This window comes from Diceros bicornis, chromosome 16, assembly GCF_020826845.1.
Source record: "Diceros bicornis minor isolate mBicDic1 chromosome 16, mDicBic1.mat.cur, whole genome shotgun sequence".
NCBI lineage: Eukaryota > Metazoa > Chordata > Mammalia > Perissodactyla > Rhinocerotidae > Diceros > Diceros bicornis.
Window position 1 is genome coordinate 63,451,830 of NC_080755.1, and position 14,989 is coordinate 63,466,818.

General features: G+C 34.5%; 1 protein-coding gene across 2 annotated transcripts in view; it reads left to right on the plus strand.

The window, feature by feature from the left end:
* The window catches only part of ZNF407 (zinc finger protein 407), a 450,319-nt gene that overhangs the window by 173,682 nt on the left and 261,648 nt on the right, over nucleotides 1-14,989 (plus strand). For both annotated transcript variants that reach the window (XM_058557310.1, XM_058557311.1), the window contains exon 4: nucleotides 2,665-2,739. In XM_058557310.1, coding sequence (XP_058413293.1) covers nucleotides 2,665-2,739 — 75 coding nt within the window. The remainder of the gene's footprint in view (nucleotides 1-2,664; nucleotides 2,740-14,989) is intronic.

Genomic DNA, 14,989 nt, shown 5'->3' on the forward strand with positions numbered 1-14,989 from the left:
TTTAAGATGCTCTGAATTTTACTTTTTGTTCTTGTTGTCTGTTTCCCTCACCAGATTTTGCATTTTCTGAGGCAGGGACTTGTGTTTGTTTTGTCACCTGTGCACCACAGCTGCCTGAACTGTTCTTGCATTGAGTAGGTTCTACTAAGTACGTGGGCTAATGTGTACACTCGAGACTCACAGTGTCCACCCAGGAGTGGGGCTGGCTTAGTACCACTCCATCCTGTTGAGAAGCTACGGGTTTACAGGGTGAAAGCTTCGTGAAGGCACAGCTTTAACTGTCTGATTTTATGTAGTACCTGCAGAACCTACCAGTGGCTGGCACTTCCCAAGTGATCAGAAATGTGTGGAAATGGAATGAATGCATAAAGGCATGAGTATTCATTAGGAGCAAGGCATTTCAGCTGCATAGCTTTTCAGATTTGGGATTATTTTTGTTTTATTTCTGGTGGTATCTAGATTATAAATTTTCCAAAACAGTTATTATGTTAAAAACATTAAAACAATACTCTGATGATGGCCATGAAGGATAGGCTACGTTCAGTAATCACATATTGCTGTCAGTATTATGTCTGTTTAGGTTGGTAAGTTTATTTTAGTCAGTCATGCTTGGCTTCTGTTTTTGTAACTGATATTAAGACTTTTGCACTACTTGTACTTTAGTTAGATCAAATTTAAAGAATTTATACTTACTTGAAGTCAGATTTTGAATAGATAAATATTTTGCATTTGACTATAATGGAGCTGTTTTAGTATTATAAATTTTTTCCATAGTAATAAAAAATTGTTATTCCTCTAAATATTTAGTATTATAGACATTCAGCAGATAATGTAAGAATCTTATTTTAGGTAGAGGCTTTCTTTCCCTATGTACTTTAGTTTGTTCCCCTGTGCAGTGTAATATTTTTGTTTCAATTCTTCAAACAAACATTTTAATTAATAAATTTTTTTCTTTTAAAAACTATGCTGTGGTTTCTAAGCCCAGATCTCTTAAAATTATACTTAGTCATATAAATAAGCTGTGCTTTGCAACTTTGGGTTCTTAACCTTTGCTCTTTGCTATTAGCTTTATGTTTTTTTAATTATAGGAAAATAGAGGACAGTAGGGAAGTTATGGCTTAAATGGACTGTTGTTATTACTGTATTCTTTTTTAAGGAAATGAAAAATGTTATTTATTTTGTCCAAATCAAGCGAAACAAATATAGAATATCTTGTATTGTTATTTTTGCTGAGCATTTAATATCATCACAGTGTGATTCTTTATATGTAATAATTATTTTTCCATTTTAATGATTGATGGTGTGATCAGTTATTTATAATTCTAAAGCATGTATTGTCCATGGTTATTACCTACTATATAAAAAGGAATGAATGTTATTTTCAGTGTATACAAATTCATTATTTGAACAATGAAGTCACAGTCGTTTAAAAAAATACAAATATATTATTTTACCCTCAAAACTGAGGTTCCCTAATGTTATATGACAATAATCAAAATAGAACCAGACATGAAAAGAAAAGAAGCATTCACATTTTAGAAATTGTTTCGGTCTTGGCTTTTGACACGTGTCTGTTCCATACGGCCACAGAACTTTCCAGTTTTATGTTGCCTGTTTGTGCAAACATGTCCAGATGAATTCAGTGTTTAATGTTAAGAATCTTATAACATGCCAATTTGATTTGTAGCCCTTCATATCATAGAATGCTAATTAAAATCATATTTTTGCATATGTCATGCCTTTCATGTACATATGCAAATAGATTCTGTTGCCTTTCAGCTATTAGTAATTAACTTTATGAAGGACAGCTGTAATACATAATTAAGAAAAATGTTTGCAAGCCCTTTTACACTGGAAGTTACAACAGTAAATTTCTTTTTTTTTTTTTTGCTTATAAAGAGAGCCTTTTTAATCTGATGCTTCTGAATGAGATCTAAATTATTTTAAATAATCATACCACATAATTAAATTGATGCTGTACTATGTGCAGTAGAGGAATGGTGCTCCATGGATTGACTCTGATTCCTGTCCATTTCATATTTATGTCAACAAAATTGGATTAAGCAAGCTGATTTGTGTATAAAATAAGATAGTTTGTCAGGTAATACTTTTTTTTTGTTTTAGTTATTGATATGTTCTTGGCACTTAAGTACATTTTGTTGTGTGTGCACAGTAAACATTTATATCATTTTCAAAAACCTCTCTTCAAATTATTACCATGTTTTTAAGGAAGCTTCATGAAGGCTATTCATTTTCTCTTTTATAGTCCCTTAAATATTTAATAAAATGACATTTTCTCAAACTCGTTTCATGATTGAAGTGTAGGATCAACTGGGGGGCAGTGCGTGTTATATTGAGGTATTGCTTTATCTTTCTCACTGTCAGTGAAGACAATGACTAAAGAACTAAAATCATTGTTTTGGTCACTGTTGGTATACTCAAGGAAGAAAATGAACCAGTCCATTTAAATACAGTTATTTCTTCTGGTTTTCAAGTATTGTGGTGCATTTAATCTGTGTGCAAGCTTTTTGTTTAGCAAGAGTGCCATTATAATGTGCACTTTCATAATACATCCACGTATACTTGCCTATTTTAAAATACTTTTTGTACATATTTCTAACAGAGAATTTTTAGTTCTGAAATTGCTGTTATTTCTTTTTTTAGGGTTGCTTTTGTAATGAAGAAGCACTTAAATACTCATCTACTAGGCAAACATGGAGTTGGCACCCCAAAAGAAAGGTAATTTTTATTTATTTTATCTTTATTTAAAAATATAATTATTTTTTTTATTTAGGCGTTGTTTAATGAGGTGACTTCTAGAATTTTTATCAAGTCAGTTCATCATATTTTGCATTCGTGATACTGTTTTTGGGTATCATTTTATGCCATTCTTTCACAAAAATTTAATGTCATTTTAATTTTTAAAAATTCAATCTAAAAATATTTGGAAGGATTTGAGGAACTTTGAATTTGTGAAACAACCTTGAAACAGTAGAAGAGTTAAATTAGAGGGGATTTCTCTCTGCAAATGCATTAGAATGAGCTAAAATAAATATGTAAAACTAAACTTGGTCTATTTTTTCCTGTATTTTTGTTTTGAGGTTTTAAAATAACATTTTTGAATTCTTACTGTAGATTTAAACATGGCTGATATAAAAAAGAAATACATCTTGTGTCACCCCCAAAATAATACTACAGTTGCCATGTCATGAAAAATAACACTACAATTATTATGTCATCAACTGTCAGGTTTTCTTTTTTCCTGCTACTGTATCATAATTAGCTTCATCACATAGGCTTAATTATATTAGGTGAACTGAAATATAGCAATGTCAGCTACCAGGTGAGCATGGCTACTTCTGAAGTTTTAAAATCTTGAACATGCGCCGCTCACTCAGAACTAGTGCAAGCACTCTCACCTTCCTTCTAGGACATAGTAGATTTTCACCTTTCCCCAAATCCTCCAAGATGGTATCTGAAATTCTACAGACATTCCTGGAAACTTTTGTTTTTTAATACTGTTTTAAAATTTCAATAGTAATGCAATTTGTTCTACCACTCTATAGCTTAGGGTCTCTTCTGCCGTATTTGTAAATGTTTAATTGCCTTTTAAAAAAATGTAAAATGCTCTTACCAATATTCTCTGTTCACAAGGAATTTAACTTGGCTTTTCTGCTGGGAGCCTATTGTTCCCTTTAGTGTTTTAGTTGGGACATGACTACTGAGTCAAAATGTTGGGATGTTACGTATACCTCCTTTTTAACTTTTGGTTTCTCATGCTTTTCTTTGTAACAATATATTTAATTTGAATGAAAATGTATGTGTTGAATATATCCTGAATGCATTATTCTGGAAACTCAAAAAATTCTGTATTATTGAAATTATGATTTGGGTCTTGTCAAAGTTACGTTTCATAAGTGTTTAAGAAAGTGGAAACAAAACATTTTTAATTACTATATTCTTGTTGCTTTCACACACATTATCTTAATCATTCTGTGACCTTATTAGCAGTGCGGTTTTTTTTTTCTTTTAGTTTTTTTATTGTGCTAACATTGGTTTATAATGTATGAATTTCAGGTGTACGTCATTATACTTGTATTTCTGCACAGATTATGTCATGTTCACCACCCAAATACTAATTACAATCCATCACCACACACCTGTGCCTAATCATCTCTTTCTCCTCCTCCCTCCCCCCTTCCCCTCTGGTGACCACCAATCCAATCTCTGTCTCTATGTGTTTGTTTGTTGTTGTTTTTTTAGCAGTGCATTATTATTCTAGTTTTATAGATCTAAGTACTGAGATTGAGGAATCTATAATAATTTATTCAATATCTCATAATTAATAAATGATAGAATTGTTGTTTTTCTGACTCTAGTTCCAGTGCTCTTCCTTATACTATTATTATCTCACATTGAGAATCTTTACATATAGGTACTTAGTGTGTTTTATTCACAAAATAAATTTGAATGAAAACAATCTAGATCAGATAATTAGTAAAAAGAAAATATTTCCCTACTATATATAACCAGTAAACATTTTGAGCTCAAATGTATTATTTTGCTTTTTATTTAGGAATTTTAAAAATTTGACTGTGTTCATATTATTTCATATTAATGAAAAATTCATCACCTTATATACATGTACTTTTTCCTCTGAGCAGCTTAAAAATAGTAGATACCTCCTATATATTATGATAGGAGTTGGAAAATCCCAGATGTGCTGTTTGGCTTTTCCATTTACCTTTCCTATGCGTTCCAGGGACACTCTCGCTTGCTTTCACTCATTTCAGTCCCTGACACTTAAAGGGAGGCTAAAAAGAGGCAGGAGAAAGATTGCACATCTTTCTCCCCTTTGAGATATTGTAAACTGTTTCTCCGACATTGACATGATTTTTGTCCTAAAATCAGGAAATGAATCTCACGTGAAAAAGTGCAGCCCATCGTCTGGGTTATTACCTTCTAAGTAGTCCAAGTTGCAGAGTTCATCTAAACTAAACATCTTTGATTGAATTGTTTTTTCTATTAAAAATTCTGTGTTCCAGAATACTTCTTGTTTATAGGCCATTCCCTCTTACTGCACAGAATTACTGAGTCAGAATGCCAGAACTTCAGCAGCAGCATGGTTTTCCTACAGACCATCCATAGCTGCAGAAGACTAAGATTTAAATAGCGAAGTCCAACAGAATAAATGCCAAAGGCTTCTTTCTTCCATTACACCTTCCTCCATTCTTTGGAGAGAGAATTGATGCCTTTTAGTGGTTTTAGGAAACAAAGAAACTCTTTATCAGCATGTTGAACCGTCACTTTGGGCATAGCTGTTCTCTAAATTAAGTTAAACATTTTTTCTTACCTATTTAAAACATTAATGCCTTGGCTATAATTTTGCAAGCTTGCTATATTTTAATTTCTCCAGGACAGTATAATCAGTTTATTTTCTTATGTTTTGAATTTGATTCTCCCCTCTTATGCATTGCATATTATAGCAAGTAGTAATAGAAGTTAGCTAAATAGGCTGTGACAATTAAATTAATAATGCATTTTGTTTGCAAGTATTTAGGCCTTGTGCTTTGACTGATATATGCAAAAATGATAATTTATTACAAATAAATTCATATACTTGCACTATAGTTTGATCAACTAATAAATTTTGTCAGCATGACTGTCATAAGCAACAGAAATCTAAATAATTTCAAATATATGGTTTTTGACTCCATGAACCCGTGAAGTGATGGCTTTTGTAAGAACATACTTTTTTGTCCCTAAATTTGCATGAACTTGTTTTAAGGTAGTAAATTACTGTATTACTGAAGTTTTGTACACTTAAATATAAACACTAAATGTAGCCACATTAAATTTACATTCCAAAATAATAAACTCCAGTTAATTTGCAAGTTCATTCTAAAGTAGTCTCTATTTTAAATAAGTAATTCTCTTTGTAATATAGTATGCCCAAGTATCTTTATGACTCTTTGAATTCACTAATAGTAATCTAGAAAACGAGCTTATCCACAATTATCACAATTGAAACAGCCATAATAAGTATATCTTATGTGAAAGCCAGGTGCATATTACAATAGAAGGAGATGGCATTTGTAGTTCCATGCGTGGAAATCAGCTGGGCTTTGAATGACTGTGTAAATAGGAGGAGGGGAAAACGATTCACTCAGAATTTCTGATCTGATGCATTGCTTTTGTGGTGTCAGGAACACCATCAGGAAGTATCTGCTCTGGCAGCATCTCAGGAGGGCTGATGTGCCCCCAAACCACTTCTACCAATAAATGATTTTAAATTGGGTGTGTGCATTAGAGAGCCTAAGAGTTAAACAATTTCATAATCAAAGGAAACATACCTGTGTTTTCAAGTTATTAATGGATATCCAGATCAAAACCTTAGTATTTTTTCAATGAAGCAAATTTTGGAGGAGTCTCTGAAGGTTGTAAGTCTCAGATAGTGTGTTATTGTCAGCATCGCTATGGGGTGTGTTCAGGCCCCTGAGGGTGGGCTCATGGTTGGTCAGTGTCTTGTTTAGGCCAGTGGATTTCCCCTAGGCCTCCTTCACATTACTGAGCCCTGAAATTTGTTCTGGCTTCTCCTCTGTTATCAGACATTGGGGATTTATAGTTAGCCATCTTTCTTTTAACAGTACCTCTGATCTTATTGATTAGTAAAATCTTTCCTCCACATTTTTATATATACCAGATATCACCTAGGCTAATTGTGGGCTAGAAATACTGGTAGCTCTGATACTTGGTTCTAATTTGTTGTAAGTGATTAATATATTTATGACATGACATTGTGTAAGTCTTTTGGAGTCTATCTTGTCTTCTTCCCTTTCTCTCTTTTCTCAAAAACTTTTATATGTTAAAATTGTATGAAAGCATCATCAGTGTTTCCTGTTTTTCAGTTTAGATGTAAGCCTCACTCTTTTTCTTGAAATATGAAAATATCATCCCAAACTCAAACATTCCTGGGAAAAGCATGGATGCATGTACACGCACAGTTGTTATTGAAGCTCTGCTAACGATACTTTGGGTTGATTAGAAACTTAGGTTACTTTTTAAATGAGAGAATAATACATTTTATAAAAACCCTGAATTACATGTATTTAAATAGACTCAATTTTTTCCTATCAGAAGAGATTCTATTCATAGTATGAGATTAACTCCGGTTATTGTCACTTTATTGTCCATTTAAAAAAACTAACTTGGGGCTGGCCTGGTGGCATAGCAGTTAAGTTTCCGTGCTCCACTTCAGCTGCCCGGGATTCGCAGGTTCGGAACCCAGGCGTGGACTGAGGCACCGCTTGTCAAGCCATGCTCTGGTGGCATTCTGTATAAAGTAGAGGAAGATGGGCACAGATGTTAGCCCAGGGCCAATCTTCCTCAGCAAAAAGAGGAGGATTGGCATCGGATGTTAGCTCACGGCTAATCTTCCTTCCACAAAAAACAAAAAAACAAAAAACTTGCCTTTGGCTAAGTTGTTATTATTACATGTATTTTCTTTTATTAAAGCATCAGTAGTTTTCCTCAGTGTTTATTCCATGTGAATTTCTGTGAGGTAAATGCTGTTTGTATTTTATCATTGAAATGGGTGGCTTATTCTCATGGGGGCATTGAGATGTTTTGTTCTGTGCTGTATACCCCTCGTGTGATCTCTGTGGAGTGTTCTGTGTAAGGCTTGTTGGTCATGTCATTTTCCCAGCTTCAGGCTCGCTCTCTCAATCGCTCACTGCTCGCTGGTCTTCCCTTTGTCATTTCTTCCCTTTCTCTACTGGTTAGCAAGCTTTGTAATGAGGGCCCAATTTAGGGAAAATAAAGTATGTGTGGGCTCTTCTCTGCTTTAAAAAATATTTACACAAGAAATAACTATTGAGCCAAAATGGAAGAAAAACATGTCATTGCTTTCCATCTTGGATTGCTTGTTTTAATGAGTGGGAGGTGATTATATTTTAGTGATTTAATATTGTTTTTCATGAGTTGAGGACTCCCTTTCTTCTGTCTGCTCCCATTTCTCCATCCATAGACAGTGTGCGTGTATAAAGAGTATCCTGTGATCATTTGATATGGCTTTGTTATGAAAAAGTGGGATTGAATAGACAGATAGCCCTGCTAAATAATTAGCTACATGGAAGGACAGATAGAAGTCACATCAATTCATCTAAAGCCAAGGTTATTATTTTCACAAAATTTCATTCTATGTTTTATTGACTTAAACTGACAATTTATTAAAGTACCTAAGGAGATAAGTGTATATTTTCCACCAAAGTTATCTTGTCGGCATCTGGAAAGTATTTCTAAATTAAATGGATAATTTAGATGTTCTATGGTTACTTTTTGACAAATGTTTTCTTACTGAAATTGGTATTTTCTAGTTCTTACTTTATAAATTTTCCAGGTGAAAGCTAACAAAAGCAAGTATCAGTGGTGTAGAATGTCGGGATCTCAGCTCCTCATTTGTTTGCTGAAGTTTCCAGCTTCTTTTCTGGAGAGGTGTTTGGACCTAGTTATAGACAGTTCTCATGGCTCATCTCTTGAGAGGATGGGAGCCCTCTTTTCAAGCTTATAGCTTCATTGGGTTCCTCAGTTTCCATGGAGCAGTGGCAGCCCTACTTCAATTATGTGTTCAAAAGCTATGTGGAATATCTGGATTCTGTGTATTTGTCAGATCATTTACTTTGCTGTCCTGAACACATATTCCTTCCATTCATTTCTCAATGTGCTTGCAGTTAGTCCCATCACTAGAGAGCTGCTTTCCTTCACTGTTTTTGTTTTCTTCCTCCAATAAAATATACTGATTTTATACTTCATTTCTATGGTAATGAAAATATGTCGTATCTTCATTGTGAGATTCAGAGGGGACAGTTTCTCTCTGGTCTTTATTCCAGGAAAAGTTGTGCCTTTCTGAAACAACTTGTCATTTTGGTCTTAAGTACTAGCAAATCATGTATATAACTAAGTTTTCCTCTTTATGTTGACTGCTGGGAAGCTCAGTGCCAAAATTGTAATCTATCTCTGGAAAGCAGGGTGGACTTCATGGAATGCATTTTATTTACTACTGTTATTTTTAGTTTCATCTTTTTGTCTCTTATGGGAAATTCCCATTTTATGTGTGCGATATGTTTTAACAACCTCACATAAATCAAAGCTCACATAATTCAAGGGAAATTTTGCAATGGGAATTTTTGTAAAGTAGGGTCAATATTTGCCGGGGAGTATATATGTCTTCAGCCATTTGGTTTTGGAGCAGTGTGCCGAGCAGCATGCAGTCTTATTATGAGACTTTTAAAAAAAGTGTGCTTGCCCTGTTGTGTGAAAATTTAGTGCACTTCCTTGTACTGCTTCAGTGGTGCTTTTTACTTCTCAAGATTATCTGTTATTTTGAAGAATGCTTCCTCCTAAAGTGTGCTGAGCCGACATAGCTTGTCTACTCCTATCGATAGAAGGGAGGCTTGCCTGCCTCTTACACCAGGGTACTTGCTCTCCAGCTCTGTCAGAAATAACTGCTGCTCTCAGTGCATCACAGTTATGTTGATAAAATACAATATTTACTACTTTAAAGGAAATTCTCATGTTAGTAGTAGAAGAATTTTAAGTGTTGGTAGTGTATATATGTTATGGATATATAAGATTGTTTTCTAGTCTTTTGAAGATTCATTCTTTAATTTTAAACCAACATTTTACTGAGCATTCATCTCTGTATTTTATTCTTGGCCACTTAAATAAACATGAATATTATATGATTCTTGTTCTTCAGAAGATATTGGTTGTTATACAGTTATCTGTAATATGTAAAAAGAAAAGCTACACAATGGTACAAAAGAAAGTTTTAGGAAAAGGAATGGTTAATCTTGCTTATGGGGTATTATGGGGGATGCTAATAAAGGCATCTCATTTGTTCATCAATTTATTCTTCCAATAAACATTTACTACATCTAATACAATTACTCCTGTGTTCCAAAATTAAGATGGTATCTGGTGTTTGAAGATGATACAAGCTCTGTTCTCCTGCCTTTTGGTTTTGGGGTTGATGGGCTGAGGGTAAGGATAGAGAGATAATATGCACATAAAGGAAAAAGAGAATTTTATTAGGTGGAAGGCTCTGGTGAAAATACAGTAGGCTGCTGTTGTAGAGAGTGTCTGGTGGAGGTGTTGCCTTAGGATGGATGGTCAGGAAAGGCCTTTTTGAAGGGCTATACTTTAAGTGAAACGTGAAGTTAGAGCCTTCCCAGCAGAGAGCACAGTCAGAGGTTTTCTGTGAAGTCTGTGTGAGCTTGGTGTGTCCTATTCTACTGTTCCTGGAGTGACCTTGGGCATAGGATTGGGGACAAGTAGTATATGATGAAGAACTAAGATCCCAGACCTGTGCCCTGTTTTCCCAACACTGCACTGTTTAGGAAATGGTTGTCATTTAGGGGGCTTATGAAACGGTGAGGAGACTGCTGAGAAACTGGGTTGGAATCAGACTGAAAAGAACCTTAAATGCTGTGCCAGCTACCCTTTACTCTGTACATAGGAGGATGCCAGCAAAGTTCAGAACTCTTCTGGAATTGTACGTTTGTCAATGTGGAGTTCAGACATGGCGTGGGCGTGGGGGGCTGAGGGCAAGTAGATTAGTGTTGTTACAGTGACATTTACTGCTGAATTCCATCTCCTTTCCGTGGCCCCCTGCCTCAGTGCCACTTCCAGTCTCTTCCTCTCTAATTCAGACTGCAGAACTCCCCTGCAAATATGGCTGTTAACCATGTTTTATTTTGTTAAACACATCCTCTCTCAGCTTTGCAGCCTGTTTCTTCCTTTCTCTGTGCTTTTGTTCTGCCTCTTCCCTGATACACTCCCACTGTATCTCATTTCTCCTGGTTATCAGTTCAAATCATTTTTTTATTTCAGGTCTTAGTCTGAGGCCTCTGTCCTCTATGAGTCCCTTTCTTATTCATTCCATCTCTATTTGGTCTTGTTTTTCATTACATTCCTATGGAACATTGGTGAATAAAGGGTAAAAAAAATATATATATATTTTTTCTAACCATATATATATATATATGGTTAGAAATTCCTTTTTCTATATGTATATTTTTTCTAACCATATATATATGTATATATGTATATATGGTTAGAAATTCCTTTATCCCTCCACTTCCATCTCCCAAAAAAGAAACCCCAAAGACTATAATAATACTGCATACATTATAATTATGTTATCTAGTACTAGTTCAGTGAGTTATTAGATCAGAGTTGTATGGTTTCATACTGATAATCCTTATTAAAATGACATGTATTTGATTCTGTTGCCTTCTCTTTCATTCCTATATAGAAATAAGATAAAATTGAATTCTGGGGAGATAGTGAGCTATACCTTTTCTAATATGAATGTTCCAGTTTCTTTTGCATATATTGTTGTTTAGTGTGGCAAATTAATTTTTAAGAGGTTTTTTTTTTTTTTTTTTTGCTACCATTCAGTTTAGTAGTTCAATCAGAACTTAGATATAAGAATATCTGCTTTTTTCACTAGTCAATGAACAAGTCATCCTAAATACGATCAATCAAATGTGTTAAATGTTCAGAATATAGGTGTTTTCCCCTGGCAGGCATCTAGAATATTTTTGGCTACTCTCTTCTTTTATTTCACTAAAATTACTTTTAGAATACTGGGCCTTATACATCTGTACTCTGACTAAAATGTGCCTTCGGCTCTTATCTGTATTTCCCAGTCAGTGCCAGGATTAAAAGAACAAAGGCCTATATGTTCACTGTAGCCTTCAATTATGCTTAATTACCAACTTTTATACAGTTTCCTTTTACAGTACTGACTTTTTGTGAGAGGTTCTTTATATTCATGATGTCTTGGTAGTTGCTTATAAAAGTCCAAGATTAAAATTTTTCCTGAGGAATTTTCAGGAAACTTATAACCTTTCTGAAGTAATTTTGTAAAGTTAGATCAAAGCGACTTGATCATCCATTTTAACAGATGAGAAACGAGATGTTTACATTTCATTGTGCTGCAGAACTCTGATAGGAAAGATTAAGGGGTACGTGGGTTATTCTCTCAGGTATTTCCACCCGCCCCATTTGCTGGTCCTAGGGTCCCTTGTATAATCAGTCAAGCTCAATGTTGCGCTTAAAACAAAGGGCCTCTCCACTAGTGCTATGGACTCTCACCGTTAGTCCTCACGGGAGAAAATAAGCGATATTGATGTTCCATGTGAGACATGTCGATCTTATAGTAATCCTCATGTTCTACAAAATGACTGTCTTTCATTTCAGCGAATCCTTTATTTCCTTTCAAAGGAATCATGATGCCGTTTGATATTTACTAAGATTTTTATTAGCACCTCCTAAGGTTGAATCCTAGGAAATCAACTGTCAAATATTGGTAATTTCATATGAGTCAATCTAATTGTATTTAGAACTGTTTCTAGCATATAATGTCAAAATATAGATATGCTTTTCAGGGAAACAATCATTTCCATTGAGGTTTAATGTAATCCAGTTCATTCTTGTTTTATGGATAATGATTTCCTAAACAGCATGGCATAGTAAGTGTGATATACAAGTTGGGTCAAGGTACAATGAAAAGCTATCTCAGCATACTCTGTTTAGTATTTCCTTCAGTCTCTACTGCAGGTCATGTCTCTGAGTCTTCTAGGCTGGAGCCAGTGTATATTTTCTTTTCAAGGCCCAGATTTTGTCTCACTTACTGTGAAAATCCTTCCCTAGATTTCCATTCTATGGAATCATTTCCTACTATTAAGACTAATACTGCTTAGCACATTCTATTTTGTTTTCCTTTTAAAAAAGGTGTATGCCCTGTCTCCACACTAGATAATTTCTTGAGGGTGTGGTTGGTGACTTTCCTTCTCTGTCTCAGCTTTTCAGAGTGTAATTGGCACTCAGTGTATATAGATAGATTTAAGATAGTAAAATCTTCATTGCGATTTTTCTTTTTCAAGATGGACTTTTTCTTAGCTGGTTTAGGGTATGATTTATAGTCACAGTATATGAAAGGTATTGCAAACTAGTGTAGTTTGTGTAACTGTATATGATCCTCCATCTCAATGTAGTCATCCTCAAGTACATTCTTCTTGAGGTCAGTGTGGCTTTCTCACTTTCTCATCTGTGATGCTAAGGATGACACCTGTTTTCCTCATTTCTCAGGGTTGTGGTTAAGTGGACATGAATTTATAGTCATACAAGCACCAAAAATCATATATATGCACGGCATTTTATAATTTAAAAAGTGTTTGTTTTCAGATAAAAACGTATTAAAGAAGTTTTTGGTTGCTAAAGTCTAAATAATATCGCTGCCCCCTTTTTCATGCTAATCTGGTGGAGCAAAGGGTTATGGGAAACAGCAGATTCAGCAGAACATATAATATGAAGGTTTTTATTTTAATTAGACCCAAATTTTCTTTAAAGTTAATTCAAATAATAATTTCCCCTTTCATTCTCACAGTGCATTGTAGTGTTCAGAATGTCTTTTTCTTATTTCATATTTGTGATTATGTAATAAGGATATGCCATATATGTTTGGCAACTAGAGAGTAGCAGACTTATTGCTGGACATCAGATCTTCTAAAATTGATGCCTTTGCCTCTTTTAAAAAATATATTGTTTATATGATAATTATATTTTGAAGATGAAAAAATTTAACAAAGGAATTACCCAATGCTTATTATTTTTTTTATTAGTACTCATAGTAATAGCAGTATATGAACATATTTCGAAGTTTCAAGGAATTTTTGACTTTTCTCTTTTGATTAAACAGAAAAAAAAAGAATACAACCTTGTAAAACCAATAAAAGGTGAGCTGCTCTGTCTGAAGTTGGAAGAGGGCTCCCAAAGACCATGTCAATGTGGGGCAACTTCTATGCATCTCAGAGAAGCTGTGGGCTCCTCAGCAGAGTGAAGAAAATCTCTTTATACATAGAGCTCTTTTACTTGTACAGTAAACCATTGACCTTTGCAGATTTAGCATTCATAAAATTGTTGATGGCTGAGTGATGAGACATAATTTAAATTTCTTTGGAAATTCTGGTTTGAATCAGACATGCTCAGAGGCCACTGAGTCAGAGCTCTTAACTGAACTGGTGGTGGATCCCAGCCTTCAAATCTCGGCACAGCTTTATTTTACTCTGCTCTGCTTGTATCCCTGCTCTGCTGGATATCTAATGCCTCTGAAGAAGTTATTAAAACCAAAACAGTTTAATCAAGCGGATCCAGCTGTGGGGTTTTAAGATGAAAATAAAGAAAGAATGAAAAAAATCTAAGACCGTAATCTTCTTTGCTGGAAATACCAGGTTGGGATTAATTAAAATCTGGAATATGATGTTCTAGTTCTTAAGTTTGGTGGTAGATTCACAGATGTTCATTATATTATTGAATGAATAAATAAAAAAAGATCAGGTCACAAATGGACCAACGATAACCAAAGATTATTTTTGGCCCAGTTTTGTGCCTTGAGGTCTATGTAGTAAGACTGTTATTTCCCACATTCAGATGACCGGTGTCATATGCTTGATGTGAAACAAAGAAAACGTGGTGTTAAAACTTTTATTTAGTCCTCTAGCTAGTACAAAAAGTAACCCCTTTGGTGAATGAGACAACTTTACTGAATGCTGAAGAAATGGCTCTGTTATTGGTAATGTTATGAATGGAAAACATCCGACTTCCAACAGACATGTCCTTTGTTAGAAAATCATTGGTTTTTAAAAATTTATCTGAAATAACAGTGGTGAACTGTTAACTTATATGGCTATTTAACTCACTCTTATTATGAGAAAAGTTTGATTTGAAAATTTTAGGAAGTGTTTTGTTTTGCCTAATGTGGAGTTGACAGTGGAGGGACCATCAGTTGACTATGTTGTAGAGAAGTGTTTTCTTCAGAGTGAAGAGGTTCTTAGAGGAGTGGAGTTATGAAGCTGACACATGTTCCTCACAGATCGGGAAGATGCCTTTACAGATACAGGTGTTTCAGGAAGATACACTCACA